The sequence below is a fragment of the Hydra vulgaris genome, chromosome 14 (assembly GCF_038396675.1).
Source record: "Hydra vulgaris chromosome 14, alternate assembly HydraT2T_AEP".
NCBI lineage: Eukaryota > Metazoa > Cnidaria > Hydrozoa > Anthoathecata > Hydridae > Hydra > Hydra vulgaris.
The window spans coordinates 3874643-3894030 of record NC_088933.1 but is presented as its reverse complement, the minus strand read 5'-3'; the positions used below and the strand labels follow the sequence as shown (position 1 = coordinate 3894030).

The following is a 19388-nucleotide window of genomic DNA, read 5'->3' as shown; positions in this document are numbered from 1 at the left end:
ACTATCGTCACAATACATACTGCCACCCTAAAGCTGACACAGATTCTTTTTGTGATTTTCTTCTTGACGGTTCTAGGGCTGATGTCTTTTCTCTCTCTGCTGATAAATGCACCTTCTACATTACATCATTGATCCGGGCAGTAATGGAAGCTTTTATATCTTCTCTTTGATTACAATTCAAACATCATTCTACACCTTGGTTTTCAAAGCAAACTAAGATCAACACATTTTATCTACATTTTTGTAAAAAGTTCAAGAAACTTTCACAGCATCATTAACAACAGAAGGTCTAACATTCCATCTCTCATTCATGGGACTGATATTATTACCTCTCCCAAGGATAAGGCTGAACTATTTGCAAAAAGCCTTTCCTCTAATTCAACTCTTGAATCTTACGACAATACTATTCCTTCCATTCCAATTAAACAGTTTAGCCCATTGTTAGGCATTTAAATCACTCTAGCTTCCATTTCAATAGTCATATCTCAGTTAAACTTTTCTATGGCTTGAGGTCCAGACAACATTTCTGTCATAGTCTTACAAAAGTGTTCTCTAGAACTCTCTTCAATTCTCTCTAAACTATTTAATAAGTGTTTGACTGAATCTTGTTTTCCTGCCTGATGGAAAATGGTACCTGTGGTTCCAGTATCTAAAAACTTGGGAGAGCATTCTGACCCCAACAACTATCGTCTGATCAGTCTTCTATCTTACATTGCCAAGGTCTTTGAGTCTTTGATTAACAAATTTCTAACATCCTATCTTGAATCAATGAACTTGCCGTCAGACAATCAATACAGTTTTCAATCATCTAGTTCTAAGGCTGACTTGCTAACTGCTGTGACTGAAAGATTTTGTTGTGCATAAGATGGAGGTGGTAAAGCTAGGGCTATTGCTCTTGAAACATCTAAAGCTTTCAACAAAATTTGGTATGTTGGTCTTCTACATAAGCTTGCTTCATATGGAGTATCTTGAAATTATCGAATCATTTTTTTCTAACCGCTTTATTAGTCATCCTCAAAGGTCAACATTCTTCTTCATTTCCAGTAACTTCTGGGGTACCTCAAGGTATCCTTGGTCCTGGTTTGTTTCTATCTACATAAATGATCTTCCTTTCAACCTAAAGTGACTCTATTTACTGGGGACTCAATTTTATACCCCTGTGTGACAAAAGGTCTTTTCAATCGCTTAGAACAGGCAGCTGATCTTCAATCTGATTTCACTTCTGTAACAGATTACGGCTTGCAATGGCTTGAAATTTTAACTCTAACAAAACTTAGTTATTTACTGCAAACCACTATAGCAATTCTGTCAACACTTTTATATCAATGAACTGCAACCTTTCATTGAGTCCTCTCCTTTACATCTTTTTGGACTATCATTCACTACTATGGAATACTGTTGTCATATTTGGGCTGGTTTTTCTAATGATGCTCTTTCTCTTTTAGACAGCCCAAAAACACATTTTAAACGTAGTGGGCCCAATCTCTCCAATCTTCATATTTTCTTGACTCATGCAACTTTCAACTTTTTAAGTCTTTTGTCAACCATTTCCTTGCTCTATTCCTAACTCTATTCTTTGTTTTCTAGTAACTCTCAACTAATATTATTATTAATTTACTAGCAAAATTTTTACTATTAAAATTTATTAATTTTCAAAATTTTCAGGTTAAGTGGTTTTGTTGAGAATATTATTTTTAATACTACTCAATTAAAGAATTAATTTAATAATAAGTTGTTTCATTAAAAACAAAGTGTTTATATAATTATAGACACAAAATATTTGTTTTTGATTGTCATAGACTATAGTATATTTGTAGCAATAAATTGCTTTACAAGTTATTTCAAATTTATTTCAGATCTATAAATACATTTTTATATATATATATATATATATATATATATATATATATATATATATATATATATATATTAGGGGTATTCAAAAAAAGTGAATTTTCAAATCTAAAAAACCATACCCCCTAAATTTGGGGCAAATATATAAAAAATGAGCCTCACAAAGTTTGAGCGCTGTCTGTTCAATTTTGACCCCCCCCCCCTCAAGCTAATAATTTAGGAGAAAATTGACCGAAAAGTCGTCGTTTTTGGGCGTCTTGAGGGAAGGGCAATTTTTTTTTTTTTTCAAATTTTTTTTTTTTGCTATATATATATAGGCCTATATTTTTGTTTAAAAATATATGGTTTTTTCCTTACTTCTCAAAAATCTATGTTTGGTGATATTGAAAATCATGAAAATTGGTATTTTTTAAAACATATTTTCTGTTATGCCTAATGTTATATACATATATTTTCGTGTAAATTCTGATAGTTTAAAACTTTGAATTTTTCTAATAAATACAGATTAGTACATACAATAAACATTAAAAATGAGTGAAGCACAACTTAGGTCAATGAAAAAGGAACTTTTTATTATAAAAGAGGCAAAAGCAGCTATATCAGGTATAAACATTTTTATTAATATTGGAATTATAATGAGTCATTAGTTGCTAAAAAATTTATTTTATTTATAAAATATAAATTTTTCTATTTAGGTATACAACTTCCAACAGGCTTGGATATACTTCAACATTTAATATATAACCAACAATGTCGATCTGTATCAATATCAAGTATTATTGCTTGTCCCCCTAAAAAAAATTTTTCAAGATGTTCGGAGAGTTGTTGTGAATGTATTTTGTCTAAAATCAAGAGACCCTGGATTAAAGCTGGATTTGATGTGTTGACTGATTTAAGTTTAGATAAAAAACTTTTTAAATTGCATAAGTCCTATTCCAACTTGAAAAAAAATGCAAAAAGGGGAAATAGTGGTGATTTGGCTAAACAAAACGAGTTTGAGATTGAAATAAAAAAACTTTTTTGGGCTGGTAATTCTAATCTCAAAGACACAATCAGTAAAGCTAAAAAAAGATCACTAAAAGACAAGATTGAAGATCAAAAATTTCTTGAAGATCAGGAAAATGAAAGAAAGTTTGTTATTGGTTCAGAGGATATTAAATATAGAAAAAAGGTATTCAATACTTTTAATTTTATTTACTTTAGCTCTTTCTCAAGCTCTGTTAATTCTTTTTTCCACTAATTTTAAAATTAAAAATTAAAACTACATTTTTTTTGTTAATTAGGCAAAAGAAAGCATCAGGAAGAAAAATCGTTTACAGCCTAAGATTTTGAGAGATGATGTACCCAACGTTGAACTTATAGACACAATTCTAAGCGATGATTCTTCAATTGAATCTGATTTCAAGCCAGATGATTGGTATCATATAGAAGTCTCTGAAAACCCAGACACAGTAATTGCAAAAATTCCAAAAGATGTTTTTGCTGGTAATGTTTCACTTACTGCTACAGCCTGTGATATATCACCAAATGTTTTACAGAAGGTAACAAATGCAATTCTATATCAATCAGGTGTTGATCTTAAAGAAGTTAAAAGCAGTCAGTCTACCGCATATAGAAAAATGAAAAAAGAAAATGAAAACATGGCAAAAATTTCAAAAGAAGATGTTAAAGCAGCCATAGACGCATCTCCATATCCATGTATAATTCATTTTGATGGGAAGACCTTGTTTGAGCTAAACAAAGAAAAAATGTTAAAGAGGGATAGAATGGCTGTTTTAGTTAACATTAATGGACAGACTTACCTACTTGGAGTACCTCCACTAGCGTCATCCACTGGTGAAGATCAGTTCTTAGGTGTAATGAACTTAATTAAGGAGTATCAACTTACGTCAAAAACTAGAGGAATATGCTTTGATACAACATCATCCAACACTGGGACGAATAAAGGATCAGTTTCCAGAATATCTCAAGAACTGGATAAGTATCTCCTCCAAATAGCATGTAGGCATCATGTGACTGAATTAAGAATGCTTCACTTTTGGAAATTAGTGACCAATGGAGAAACTAGTGGACCTGATAATCTTCTTTTCAAAAAGCTTAAAAATATTTTTGAAAAACCTAATTTTAACTATAATTCAGTTCTACTGTTACGGTTTGATTGGAATAAGGTTAAAAGCAGTTTTTTAGAAAAGGCAGCTATGAAGTCATTAACATTTTGCAAAGCATACGTTAGTAAACCAGGTATTATAAGAGATGATAGAAGTGAGCTTGCAGAATTAGTTGTCACGTACTTATCCCCTATAACATATAAAGTAAGAAAAACTGGTGCTATTCATCATGCAAGATTTTTAGGAAAAGCAATTTATTATCTAAAGCTTCAGCTTTTATCCAATCAACTTACGTTTGTTCAGGAAAATGATAAACTGAAAATTGAAATTAAGCTTATTACAGAATTTATTGTTTGCTTTTATGCAAAATGGTATCTACAATCTGAGGATGTCATCAAAGCTCCTTTTCTTGACGTTACAGCCATACATCAAATGCATCTGTACAAGAAGGTATGTACAAACCCAATAGCTGTCGATGCTGTATTAGAGTCTCAGTATAAACACTGTTGGTATTTGGATTCAACAATGATACCTTTAGCTTTGCTAAATGATGAGTTAGCATCAGAGGAGAAGGCAAAAATTGCATCAGCAATTCTGTCATTTGATATGGCTAGCTCTGACTATTATAAGCCTGAGAATAAAGTAAAGCAAGATATCAAGGAAATTTATAAAATGAATACAAAAATTGGGAAAAAACCACCATCCTTGTCTGCCTCGGTTGATGTCTTTTCTTACCTGATTTTTGACATGATTGGGTTTGATAAGCAACGAGTTCAAGACTGGCTCTCACTTCCACCAAACTATTGGCATATTTAGTCATGCTTCAAAAGTTTTCAAAAATATGCTGAAACTTTGATTTTTGTAAATGACCATTCAGAATGGTCAATAGGTATGATGGGGCAGTATATTCATAGATATTCTGATGAAACTGAAAAGCACAACAGATTGCTAACTGTGGACAAAGTTTGATCTGTATTCAGATCACAAGAACAAAAATCCGGTACAATTTCAAAGATTAAGTTTAATGATGGACTTGGTGTGATGTGAAAAAAGATTATTATTAGATTATTAAAAGATTATTAACTTGATTATTATTAGATTTGTAAATTTTTTTTCTGTTATAAAACTTGAATATAAATTTATAATTTTATTTATTCTTGCTCAATTTGATTTTTCAATATAGATAAATAGTGTTTTTTTGTATATAGATAAACAACATTGCTGATGTCACAACCAACAACTGTTCATTCTTTCTGGCAAAATGAAGTTGGTTGCTCCCTCTCGTATGTCTTCGGAATAGTTAGAGAGGCCTTGTGTGTATATGTTAATACATACAAGGCTTATAAATAAATAAATATATATATATATATATATATATATATATATATATATATATATATATATATATATATATATATATATATATATATATATATATAAATCTAACTTTAACTACAAAAATTCTGATTTTCATGATTTTCAATACCACCAAACATAGATTTTTGAGAAGTAGGAAAAAAACCATATATTTTTAAACAAAAATATAGGCCTATATACATATAGCAAAAAAAATTGAAAAAAAAAAAAATGACCCCTCCCTCAAGGCGCCCGAAAATTACCACTTTTCGGTCAATTTTCCCCTAAATTTTTAACTTGAGGGGGGGGGGGGGAAGTGATCGGACAGCGCTCAAACTTTGTGAGGCTCATTTTTTATACATTTGCCCCAAATTTAGGGGGTATGGTTTTTTTAGATTTGAAAATTCACTTTTTTTGAATACCCGTAATATATATATATATATATATATATATATATATATATATATATATATATATATATATATATATATATATATATATATATATATATATTATGCTATTTGCAATTTACTACTTCTATTAAGATCTAAAAAACAGTTTTTTCATGGAGAATAGCTCTTTAGACATCCATGCTAAATATAAATGTTGTCTTTATCTGGACATTTATTTGGAATCAAAGACACAAAGGAATTACCAAGTGGCTAACAGAAACAAACTTTCTACAACAAAGTGGCTACACAACAAAGTAACTACCAAATTGCAAAAGAACTACTAAAAGAATATTTGCAAAAACTCATTTAAAGTTCTGGAAAATTCTTTCAAACTTTTTTATGGAAATTCAAAAATGATTTGCAAAAAACAGTAATAGAGAATAAGTTATAAATTAGAAGTGATAAAATGATAAATTAAAAGAGAGCTGAGAACTAGTTAAAATTGGCTATTGGCTAATTATGGCTATTAAAATTTAATGTCAGCAAATGTAAACGCATGCATATAGGTAGCAAAAATACTAGGCATATATACACAATGTATGATTCAGTGCTAAATAGAGTTGAACTACCAGAAACAAAAATTGAAAAAGATTTAGGAATTATGATTTCAAACGACTTAAAATGGTCTAGTCAAGTTAGTTATTCGTATGGTAAAGCTAATAAAATGTGAGGAATAATAAAACATTCATTTAAAAACTTAGACATAAACGCATCTAAATTATTGTACACCTCTCTTGTAAGACCGCATCTAGACTACGCAAATTCAGTGTGGTGTCCTTACTTAGAACAAGATAAAAAAAAATTGAATCGATACAACGTAAAGCAACACGAATAAAATGTCTTCAAGGGAAAAACTATGAAAGTAGACTAATCTACTTTAAATTAACGACTCTTGAAAAAAGATGCGAACGTAATGACTTAATTCAACTTTTCAAAATAGTAAAAAAAATAGATAACTTAATATTGGAATACCCACCAGATTTCAAATAACTTCAAATACGAGAGGTCACAATTTGAGGTTTCATAGACAATTAATTAAAAATCCAAAGAGGTACTATTTCTTAACAAACCGTGTTATTAACAGCTGGAATAATTTAGATCAAAACATTGTAGATTCTAAAACACTTAAACAATTTAAATCAAAGGTGGACTTATTTTTAACATAAATTGGCTGTTAAAGCCTAGATTACCTAGGCTCCGTACATTGTCATTGTACATGTACACAGTTATTATTAAATAAATTATATTAAATAGTTGGAAAATATAATTGTTTAAATAAATTAATATACTAAATATCTTGTGGTTCATTTTCAGAGCCATCAACAATTGGTAAACCATGGTATATTTTTTTTTACTAGAGAGTTTGGCAGAGTCAATATAACTTCAAATAACTTTTATACTTGCATTTTTTTTTGTTTTTTTGAGAAAATATTGTGGATTTCAAATATTTTTTTTAATAAACTGCTTTGCAATGTTGCTATGCAATATAGTTGGGCTTATTTAGAGTATCCACTTGAAAAATATTGATTAATTACAATCAGTATAAAAAGTTTGTTTTTTGATGTGATGATCTTCAGTGGTTTAGTATGCTCTCCTCATTTTCAATACAAAACAAAAAAGTTTAAGCAAAATAGACTTTAAAATGTGAGAAGAATTTTTAAAAGTTTACACTTACAGATATTTTCAGTATACACTTACAGGTATTTTCCGGGTAGACCAGGGCAGGTTGGCCCAGTTGATTTTATTCAAAGACTAAGTGCTTTAGCAAGCTGGGAATCTAGGTGAAGGATGAAGTTTGAATCTAGATGATGGTTGTTAGTAATTCAAACCTCTTTCCAAAAAAAATCATATTTATTGGATCATAGTTAGAAGTGTGGGACCATTAAAACAATTTTTGATACGCCAAATTAAATTTTGATACATCAAATTAGATTTGCCCTGTTTTATACCCCTAGGCCAACGTACTCTGATAGCTGGGCATGTTAGCCCATCATAAATAACCTAACAAAAGCAATTTAAAATGTATTAAAAAACGAGTATAAACTTTTAATGTTATTTATATGTAGTCTAGGGTCTTGTCAACCTTTTTTTATTAAAAAATAAAATAAAACATAAAAAGCTAAAAAGTTGCACATCAAAAAAAAAAAAAAAAGGGAGGGGGGGGGGAAACCAAGGTGCCCAGGTCTACCCTACTTAACATTATATAAATGGAACTTTTATAACTTAATTTCTCCTCTTATTTTTAAATGGATACTGACAACTTTGGGTCAAAATGCCCAAATGGGCATAACTACTACTACTATTAACACTATTAAGTTTATTATACAGTGATTATATATCTGTGTGTAGATTTTTTTTTTTTTAATTTAATGAATTTAAAATTTATAAAATTTAGATCTTATAAACAAAGCATTCCAATCATTTTTATTCATTAAACTTTTTTTGTGTTTGAATTTAAATAAATCAATTTAATTATTGATCAATTAAAGATTGAGAAACTAAAGATAGATTAAAATAAAATTTAAAAAAAAACATAAAGCAATTTTTACTATTAGGCTCTTAATTGGAGCATCACATCAATTGGATGATTGCGATATTTTTATAAATAGCAAAGAATTAAAGAAAAGCAATACAAATTTTGTTACCTTACTGTAAAAGGGAGCTATGCAGCATGAAAGTCCACTAAATAAAATATGATTTATAACTCAAAACTAATAAATAAAAAAAACAATACATTCTTCACTTTTACTTTTTTTTATTATAATTTTAATTGGTTCTATTATTTTAGAATTATATATACTATCATAATGTTACTACTATATATATATATAATACTATATATATAATACTATATATTTAATACTATATACATATATATAATAGCTCAGTTGGTTAAAGCACTGCTAAAAGTTTGGAATAATTATTGGCTGTAGCAGCAGGAATGCATGTTCAAATCCCGGTTCTGCCTACTCAGCCTTCGAGTAGTACTTTGGTACAAACTTGTTTCAATCAGCTCTGCTATCACAATAGTCCTTCTTGACTAGTAAATAAATAATCCAGTTGAGTAAATGAAAATTATTGTTTAAAAAAATTATAGTTTAATATATAATAATACTATATATAATAATACAATTTTATATATATTATTATTATATAATAATATCTATATAATAATATTATATATTTTATTATAATATTTTATTTATATATATGTATATATATTTCTGATGAGTTTTTAGAAATAAAACACAATGCAAAATAAAAAAAATTTAATAAGTGATTTTGAATTAATTTATTCTTGCTCTGTTCTTTTAAGAACATTGAGCACTCTATTATCTAGAATACATTAAAAATTATTTGTATATTTGTATATGTATGTATGTATGTATGTATGTATGTATGTATGTATGTATGTATGTATGTATGTATGTATGTATGTATGTCTGTATGTATGTCTGTATGTCTGTATGTATGTATGTATTTATATATATATATATATATATATATATATATATATATATACTATTTATATATATGTATATAGTATATATATACATTTATTATATATATACATATATATATATACAGGGGCCAATGCTATAAACACAAAATACGAAGTTTTTTCCGTAAAACACGAAGTTTTTACCGTAAAAAGCGAAGAAAAAAAAAGTCCATTGCTGTAAACATTCAAAAAATACCGTTTTTGAGATAAAAACTTCGCTATTAAATCCAATGCTATAAACGAACAAGGGAATCCCTTTTTCAGATAAAAAATGCGTTTTTTCGAAAAAAAATTTCAGATAGATTTTTTATCTCTATTTTAGATATTTTCTTCGTGATTTTTAGCGGCCATTCTTGGAACAACGTTAGCACTTCAAAATCATTGAACATTCTCTGTTTGTGTTTTTATGTAGATATTTTACAGATAAAACTGAAAAGGATTTTGGTAATTAAACTAATTTAATTTAATTAAACTAATTTAATTTAAGTAATTAAACTAATTACTTAAAATCTGCATTTAATCGATTATTCAGTTCCTTGTTGTTTTTCCTTGTTAGGTTTTTGATAGTAATTTTGGTTAAACAAATTTTTCATGTTTGACTAAAGAAAAGTATATATAGTCGACAATTATGCCATATAATACACAAATACACAACAAAATAAAATGCTGTCTAAAGAACTTAAAATGTTACTAGCAATAAAGATCAGAGAAAACAAAGAGGTTCTTCTTGGGAAGCTTAGTATGTTTTAATTAGCAAACTATTTAAATAAAAATATGTATAATTACATTATATTATATATATATATATATATATATATATATATATATATATATATATATATATATATATATATATATATATATATATATATATATATATATATATATATATATAATATAGGTAAGCTTTTTTAGGTATGATTCTAATTATAAAATAGTATATTATTATAGAATATTTAGTATTTTACTATATAAAACTATATTATACTATATATTGATTATTTATTTACTCTACTTTTAGGTCCATCTATTACTATGAGGCATAGAAATAGAATTTGGGAAGACATAATGTCACATTTAAATAGTTTAGGGGCAAAAATTGAAGATATCAACCAGCTGCGTAATAGAGAGTGGGATTATTTGCGAAGAGCTACAATGCAAAAATTTGCTAAAAGTCTAAAAACAGGTATAGTTTTGTTATATATATATTTATATGTGTGTGTGTGTATGTGTGTGTGTGTGTGTGTGTGTGTGTGTGTGTGTGTGTGTGTGTGTGTGTGTGTGTGTGTGTGTGTATAAACACACACATATATAATTAAATATTTTTGTATATATATAATATATACAAATATATATATACATTTTTTAAAGGTGCTGCAGGGAGACAACTAACAGAATTAGATAATGTTGTCTTAGACATTCTTGACAGGAAGTCAATAAATGTATCTGGAATCAATGTTCCTGATTTTAATATCTCTTTTTGTATGACAGATGATGCATTGTCATCCACTCCCAACCAACATTCTACTCCCACTGCCACCCTTTCTTCATCAAGTAAAGAAGTAAACTTTACTTTGAAACAATCTTCTGATACAGCTTCTTTTATTTCATCTATGTCTGGTATATTTTTCTTTATTGTTTAAGACTAGTTGTATTATAAGATATATATATATATATATATATATATATATATATATATATATATATATATATATATATATATATATATATATATATAGATATATATATATATACATATATATATAGATATATATATGCATATATATATATAGATATATATATATACATATATTGTATAGTTTATAGAGTTCTATTTTATTCTTATATAAATTCTATACAAATTAATTGTTTATATTAGATGCAAGAATTGATTGTATGTTCTCCCCTAATTTAGACAATACCACTCTTGTTGGTGATAGTCGTCAGATACTTCAAGGTAATGCAATTTATAAATTGTTTTTTTTTTTAAATCTCAGTTGTTTAATATAGTTAATTGTAGGTTTTAGACTTATAATTATATAACAGACAACATCAATTTGTGCCTAATTTTTTAAAACTAGTATTTCCAAAACCATCAAAAACTTCTTATTTTTAAAGGAATCTAAACCACCTTACTTATTATTTTAGTTAACTGATCTTGTTTTGACACCTAGAATTAAATTTTAGATTCAATTCAAAATAAACCATCAATGGGGGCATTAAAAAATTTAAAAAGAAAACAAGCTAGAAAAAGTCTCTTGGTAGATGGAAGTTTTAAAAAATTGAAAGTAAGTGTTTTAGGGTTAGAAAAAGAAAGATTAGAAAAAGAACAAGAGTTAAGAGTTAAACTTTTGAAATTGGACGTTGCCCTCAGGCAACAGCAAATTCGAAAAGAAAAGGCTTTAACAATATATTACACAACAGCAACAAAGCTAATGCATGAGAAAATGCAACCTTTAAACCAGCAACATTTTGTAAATACAGACACGGTATTTTATTTTTTATTTTTTAAATTAATTTGTAGTAATATTTAGTATAACTTTATTATTAAAAATTTTTTTTTGTTTTAGGAGGAAATTCTCTTGCATTAAGAGAAAAGCTACATCATAATTTTATGCTAAATTTTGAAAATTATTGTATAAAAATATATACTATATTTAAACATTCGTCTTGTATAACCATGACCAATTACATTTTTTTAGAAACAATAAAAAAATAACTCCAATCTGAAATTGTTATTGTTATTTCATTTTTTTATCACCATTGCCTTACAGTAATAAATTCTGTAAAACTTCACACAAACATTAACACCAATGCTGTTGCGATGTGAAATAGATACAAGCATGACAACTATAAAGTTAACAAATCTCCTATTATTTTTTAAGCGTGCTCTATAAAAAAACAAAATATACATACTTAAAAACAAATATAAACATATATTTTTATGGTCTAATTTTTTATAAAAATTTCTTGCATTTATTAAAAAATCATTGTGTAAATTTTTTTCCAATTTTAATTCAACTAATTTAGACACAAATCTATGATCCATGTCTAAACAATTTTGATAGATCCTATGCTCTAGAACAAATTGTTTATTAATTTTTAAACAATATTTTTAAGTAAAGTAGTTAAGTAGCTGTAATCGTCTATTCAAAGCTCTATCATTCTGATTTTCTTGAGCTAGATTTTCATCAGCTTGTTCTTCTTCACGTTCTTCAAAGTCATTACCGTTGTCTCCATGTCGAATACACAAGTTATGGATAACAAATCCACACATGATAAGCTTAGAGGCATCTTCGACCTTATGCAAACGAATTCCAGTTTTCAAAGCATAAAACCTATTTTTGACAATTCCAAAACATCGCTCAATTATGTTTCTAGTTTTTCTCTGTGCTATGTTGAAACGTTTTTGAGCTCCGTCTGGATCACCGGGAAAAGGTGGAATTAACCATTCTCGACATGGGTACGCAGAGTCAGCCAAAATTACAGCTCCATTAAATGGAAGCTCTCCAATTTCAAACTTGTTCCATAGGTTGCAATTTCTTAGAACCTAATAGCAGTAAAGTCACAATATTTAAATTTACTGTAAGTTACATTATAATACATTATATTAGTTAGTCTAAGCTACATTAAAATTAGCAATCATAATAGTTCAAATAGTATGTTCAAATATGAACATTCCGAAGAGTGTCACGTACTAGTTGAATAGCCGGCATTAGTGCACTAACAGTTGTAAAATATAACTTAGTGACAGACTTACATGTGCATCATGCCACCTTCCTGGACTGTTGGTCGATGCATAAAATATGGATGTGTCGGGTCCACATACTGCCATTGCATTTATGCTATGGACATGATGGCGATTGATTAGAGAATCTTCATCTGCTTGAGGAGGGTTAGAAAGGAGTATATGAGATCCATCCAGGACACCACATACGCACGGAAAACCTCCGATTTCCATGAACTTCTGTGGAAGAGTGGAGCAATCATTGGGCCACTTTATGATCTCTTGTCGAATCTAATCTTATAGGATAACAATTTTTATCTTTACTAAACTTAGTTTTTAATTTACTTACTAAAATAAAAATAATAAGCAACTTTATATGACAACGTAAAACTTTCAATAGTTTTATTAACTTAATACACTAACATTAAAAATAGCTTCTCCTACACTGTGTATAATACGATAAATTGTGTTGGTAGAGATTCCATGACAATCTCTGAGAACATGAAAAAAAACATTTGTGCCAATAAAATGAAGAAATACCATTATCTGGAAACGTACTGAAATGCTTTTATTTCGCTTAGTATAATGTTGCAAATCATCTTTAAGCCTAGTTTCTAAAAAATCTAATACAGCTCTTGGGACTCGATACTGCTCTCGAAAAACGTTGTCAGAAATATCTTCGTTAAAAGAGCGACCATTAAACTAAAATGAAATTGAAAAACAAAACAAAAATATAATTTCTGTGCATATTTAGTATGATTTCTGATTTTGTTCGATATCAAATCATTAAAAAAACATCAAAATTTAGTAATTTTAAGTAATGCTTTAAACTCCAACCTCTCGAGGCAATCGGTGGCGAAGCTCATTTTCTGCAACTTCGAAATCTAAATCTTCATCCGAAAAAATTAAATCCATGTTCCTATTTTAATTTTACACAGTTTTTTTAAACACCAAATACTAGAATGTAAAAATATTTATAAAAATAGAATAGACAGCACAGCCTACTTAATAACTAATAAAATTTATTTAGTAGGCCTACTTAATAAAATTTTTAAAAAAAATTTTGTTATCAATGACGTATTACGGATATAAAAAGTGCGTGAATTTAAGTGACGTATACGTTTTATGCTTTATAGCAATGGCCGAAAAAAATACAAATAGCGATAAATTCTTCGAGTTTACGCATTTTTTTACGTGTAAATAATTTACTTTAAAAATTGCGTTTTTACGAAAGATTTTTTTTCTCGAAAAAAACTTCGAATTGTTTATAGCATTGGCCCCAGGCCTTGTTAAGAAGCGTTACGCAGCTCGCATTTTGCTTGCGATAAGGCGATTTGCCTACGCGTTCAGCAGTTTTGCGCTACGCAAAAACTTATATCTTTTAGAATATTTAAATTATCTTTTGATTGTCGTTAAGGTCACGTAACGTAACGTTTATTCAGAAGAAATAAAGTCGTTAGTAAAAGCGTTTAACCGCAATTGTAAAGTAATAGATTTTTTGTTAAAGAAACAGTTTGTTTCATAATTTTTGTTGTTGTTGTTAAAAATTAGTTAAAAAAAATAAAGTGTTTTAAGTTTTATCTTAAGGAATTAAATATATAAATTCCTTTTAAATATAAAAACTATTTTTAGTCATAATAGTTTAAAAAATACATGATTTATTTTGATGTAAATATTTTATTATTAAGATATTTTGTTCATGGTTAATTCAATAACGTAAAGTTTTAAAGACGTTCATTTACTTTATGAAAATAAATTATGATCACGAAAATGTTATCGGTAACTGATAAATAACAAAAAAAAAGCTCTTTATTGTTTAAAATAACCAAAAATCAACTGTAAAATCATAAGAAAATAAACAAACATTATTTTACGTTTCATGAAAAAAAAAAATTTTATCAAAATAAAAATTAGTTTAAATAAGAAATTAATTTCTTATTTAAACTAATTTAGTTTAAATAAGAAATCTAAGTTCTTATTTAAAAAATAAATTTTTTAAATAAGAACTTAGATTTTATTTGTAACTTTTGTTATAGTGAGAAAAAAACAAACTGTTTGTATGATTTTTAACGCGTTAATAAAATAACTTTAATTACAATGCGGTACTCAAAAAGACGCTAGTGACGCAATATAACTTCTAACGATGCAAAATATATTTGCTGAGTTGAGTTACTTAGAAAATCGTTACGCGTTTTCGCTACGCAGCGAAATCTCGTAACAAGGCCTGTATATATATATACATATATATATATATATGTATATATATATATAAATAATAATATATATATATATATGTATATATATATATATATATATATATATATATATATATATATAAATATATATATATACACACACACACACACATATATATATATATATGTGTGTGTGTGTGTATATATATATATATATATATATATATAGAGAGAGAGAGAGAGAGAGAGAGAGAGAGAGAGAGAGAGAGAGAGAGAGAGAAAACTATGCCCACTTTTCTACAATTCTACAACTTAAAATTCAAATTTAGCAATTGCATTTTGAATGCAATAGTTGCAGAATGCTTTGCTTACAATCAAAAGATTTAAGGTTTAAAACAATCTAAAGTCTCTGGATGACTATGGATAATGATAGATGACCATGGATGTACCTTGTCTCATGTCTCACCTTGCTCATTCTGTTTCTTTGTGCAGCAGACTTGTTTAACAAGTCATGCCTTTCTGAGTTTTTTTTCCATGAAATGGTTATAATGGGTCTTAAAAATAAAATCTCTAGATACTAGTTTGATTGTAGCTAAAAAAAATTTACAATAAAAAAAATTTTATCATTTGTTTATTTCTTAACTTTTTCAGTATGCTTTTTACCTGATTGAGATTTGGATATTAAATTCTGTTAATAAATGAAATTGTTTTTGGATGTATAAGATACCTTATATCATCAAAAATAATAAATTATATTTACTTTCATCTCTCCACAAAATTAACCCATTTTATCAAGTCTTATCCAGTTAACTCTTGTTAAGTGTCAATGCACCAAAATTTGCTTAAGTTTTTTTTAAGATTCAAATCAAATCATTCTGAATCATATATATATATATATATATATATATATTATACACATCTTATATAGGGTTAAATCAACTCAGTATAAATAAAAGGTTTCTGAATAAGACATTTTATACAGGGTTGTCTCTTCACAGAAATGCGGTAGAGATATATTGGTAAGTTTTTAAGGAAGCTTTAAGCAGTTATGAATTAGACCACCATCACATTCCAGTAGTTCCAGGAACATGGATCTAACTCATTGTTTATAAAGGTTCATTATTTAGAATTAAAAAAAGGTTGCATCAACAATTGAAAAAAATTTTTTTTGGAAATATGTTAATGTACAAACAAAAATGAAAAATATTTTTTTAAACAAAAAATTTAACTTTTTAAAAAATATCGTTAGGCTAAATGCTTAGCTATTTTAAAGAAATCTTTGAAAATTAAAACTGGGTGTATGGGTGTGTAATTTAGGCTAAAAGGATAGAAATTGTAGTAAAAGAAATTTAGGCTAGATTTCAAAAGGATTGAAATTCAGCTAAAAACGTAAAAATTGATGGTAAAAAAAATTAAATATTAAATGTATGACATTTAAATGTATTAAACTGATAACAAAACAACACAAAAATTAACAGAAATAAACTTTAAAATCTTTTTACCTTTTTATATCTTTAAATTTAATATTGGGATTCTTCATATTGAGATTGTCCTCAATATCTGAATAAAAGTCTAAATAAAAAACAAATATTACAATAAATAATTATTATGAAACATATCAAATCTTCATTATCATTCTCATCATTTAAATCTTAAAAAAAATAAAAACTTACGTGTTTGCTTTTGAATCACTTCTGCTATCAGAGAATAAAAACATAGAGGGTCAGATATCAATGGATTAAACTCTATAATTTTCTAAAATGAATCAGTATATTTGTAATATTAATAAAAACTTTAAAAAAATCACTCAAATCCTTTTTTCTAAAACTCTTTGAAAAAAAAAATTCTAAAACTCTTTTTTTCAAAGAGTTTTAGAAATTTTATCCTTTGTAAATTACAAAGGATAAAATTTCTAAAACTCTTTTAAAAAAAGGGTTGCTTTAATTAAAAAAAAAATTATAACAATAATACAAATGAAAAAAATAAAGAAAAAGTCATTACTGTTGTTACTTAGCAACTAGAAACATACAAAACTTACCTGCATATCAAATTTGATGTCAACATTAACATTTGAATCTTTAAACCCGAGCAATGTTAATGAGGAACCATACAGTTGACAGTGTAGGTCTTGAAATAAAAAAAAACAAACACAGAAAACGGTCATAAAATTAAAAAAAAAGGAAAAAAAAAAAAATTTTAACTACAAAACTTAAAATAAAATTTTAAATCATATAAAAAATCTCAAACTTTACCCGGAGCAATCAATTTTTTTAAGCATTCTTCAAATTGTTTACATACTTCATTTCTCAAATATAGATCTTTTTTTGTCAACTGTTCTGTTGTCAACAGTTGTTGCTCCAATAAATTGTTCAATTGAAATTCATAATTATTATTCATAGCTTCAAAGTGTTTCTTTTTTTTTTTTTTAAGTTGTTCCTATAAAACAAACCAATTAAAACCTTACAAATAATATTATATTTTTATCTGAAATGTTTCAAATAACAAAAGCACCCTAATTCACCAAATTTGCTGAAATTTGGCACTTTCCTAACTTATATCTTAAGTGATCTTTAGGATCAACTTCAAGTTTGTTATATAATAACTGAAAAATGAGAAGCAAATAATGAGCTTTTTTTGTAACTTCTACTTAAAGGAGTGTTGGCAAGTCGGCTTTTTTTTCTACTAAAGTCACAACCATAGCTTTTATATCATTCATTGGATATATTCATTGGACACTACTAAATGAATACTACATATTACAAATCTGATCACAAAATTCAACAGTTAGTGTCACAATACTTTATCTAGAAAGGATCTGCAATAAAGTAGCTCGACAATACTTTTATGCGATTATCCTATTTTGCAAATTCCAACTCGCATCTGAGATTAGACCATGGTGAATGTGCAATTTTACTGTTTATACGTTGACTTTCAGGATCAGAGTCTTTCCACATCTCATTAATCTCACAACCTAGATCTATACCAGGAAAGGAAAAAACTTCTTTCTAAACTAGTAAATCAATGTATATAAAATTTCAGTTAAGATAACACCAAAAAGCTTCCTGTGTGGTACAAGTTAACATTGCCTAACAAGCTCAAGTTAACAAGCTCAAGTTAACATTGTTTTTAGCTTCTTTCAGATGTGATATTTTGTATTTAAAAAACACACAATAACCTGTTATTTACTGATCTTGGTAACTCAATTGTAGGAAAAATAATCATCCTTCCTTTTTCGGCATACACATCTGAACACATTATCAACAAGTTATTCTGTATAAACTGATTTGACTAGAACAAGTTTATTCAGGTTTTTTGTCTAAAAATTCTTGGATTGATTTCCTCTCAGCTATAAATTCTATCGCTATTTCAGCAATTTGGTCAAAGCGATTATAAATAAAACCTTTGAGTCCACAATAACCAATATTTTGAAGACCCATAGACTTTGTATTTTGTGTATAAGGATATGGAATGACTAGCATGACTTGGCAATAGTAATTCGGCTATTGCAATTTGTTTCAAAGTGTATGCTGGAGTTGATGGAGACAAAATGCTTTCTGTCCAGTTGAGATGTTCAGCAGTTTCTGAATTCTCTACTCAGCAAAATACATTATCAATAGCATGATCCATTCTCAGTATTACATATATAACTGATCTAAATTGTCTATTTTTGAATAAGTTGGTAAGTCATATCAGTTGTTTTGATGTCATATCCTCTGTCTGTCATGTTAAAATGACGAGCCTTCTGTATTCATTAACTCATTTAATTGAAACTGGAACTTTCATGTTTTTTAACCAAAATTGTAAATGTGTGGTACTTGTTTCTGAACATTTTTGCTATATTTTGTTGACATAGCAGATAAACATACTTTAAAATCGAGTTGAAGGAAAATTTCTGAACTGCTTGCCATTTCATGAAAAAACCTTATAAGCAGGTCTCACTTAACACATATGCATCATTAGTTTAATTAGATCAGTTACACTTTGCACACATTTTTGGTCACATAAAGGTGCATTTATATGATACAATTCTTTACATGAGTAGATCAGGTATAAACTCATGAGCAGTTGTAGCGCAGTTAAGAATGATAGGTATAAAATTTTTCAAAATTAAACTAAAAATAAAAATGTCTGCAAAATATAAGCTGGCGTATAGACAAATTGTATATAATAGACATACTGTGTTCATATTAAAGA

General features: G+C 27.5%; 3 protein-coding genes across 3 annotated transcripts in view; 1 reads left to right on the top strand and 2 right to left on the bottom strand.

Moving 5' to 3' along the window:
* LOC136091227 (terminal uridylyltransferase 4-like) overlaps positions 1–19388 on the bottom strand; it is a 91874-nt gene that overhangs the window by 51429 nt on the left and 21057 nt on the right. Inside the window, exons 5-9 of the mRNA XM_065818384.1 lie at positions 17447–17630; positions 17233–17321; positions 16868–16949; positions 16697–16766; positions 8416–8452 (exon numbers count right to left, since the gene is read on the bottom strand). Of these exons, the coding sequence (XP_065674456.1) occupies positions 8416–8452; positions 16697–16766; positions 16868–16949; positions 17233–17321; positions 17447–17630 (462 nt within the window). The remainder of the gene's footprint in view (positions 1–8415; positions 8453–16696; positions 16767–16867; positions 16950–17232; positions 17322–17446; positions 17631–19388) is intronic.
* Positions 9457–11863, top strand: LOC136091212 (uncharacterized). The gene is made up of 7 exons (XM_065818293.1): positions 9457–9716; positions 9829–10011; positions 10294–10458; positions 10644–10892; positions 11152–11229; positions 11460–11761; positions 11843–11863. The coding sequence occupies exons 2-7, from the start codon at positions 9936–9938 to the stop codon at positions 11861–11863; spliced, it is 891 nt and encodes a 296-aa protein (XP_065674365.1). The 5' UTR covers positions 9457–9716; positions 9829–9935.
* LOC136090460 (putative nuclease HARBI1) lies at positions 12373–13394 on the bottom strand. Its single transcript, XM_065817145.1, has 2 exons — positions 13033–13394; positions 12373–12822 (listed from the first exon to the last, which is right to left on the bottom strand). Exons 1-2 carry the CDS (start codon positions 13231–13233, stop codon positions 12388–12390), a joined length of 636 nt encoding a protein of 211 aa, XP_065673217.1. The 5' UTR covers positions 13234–13394; the 3' UTR covers positions 12373–12387.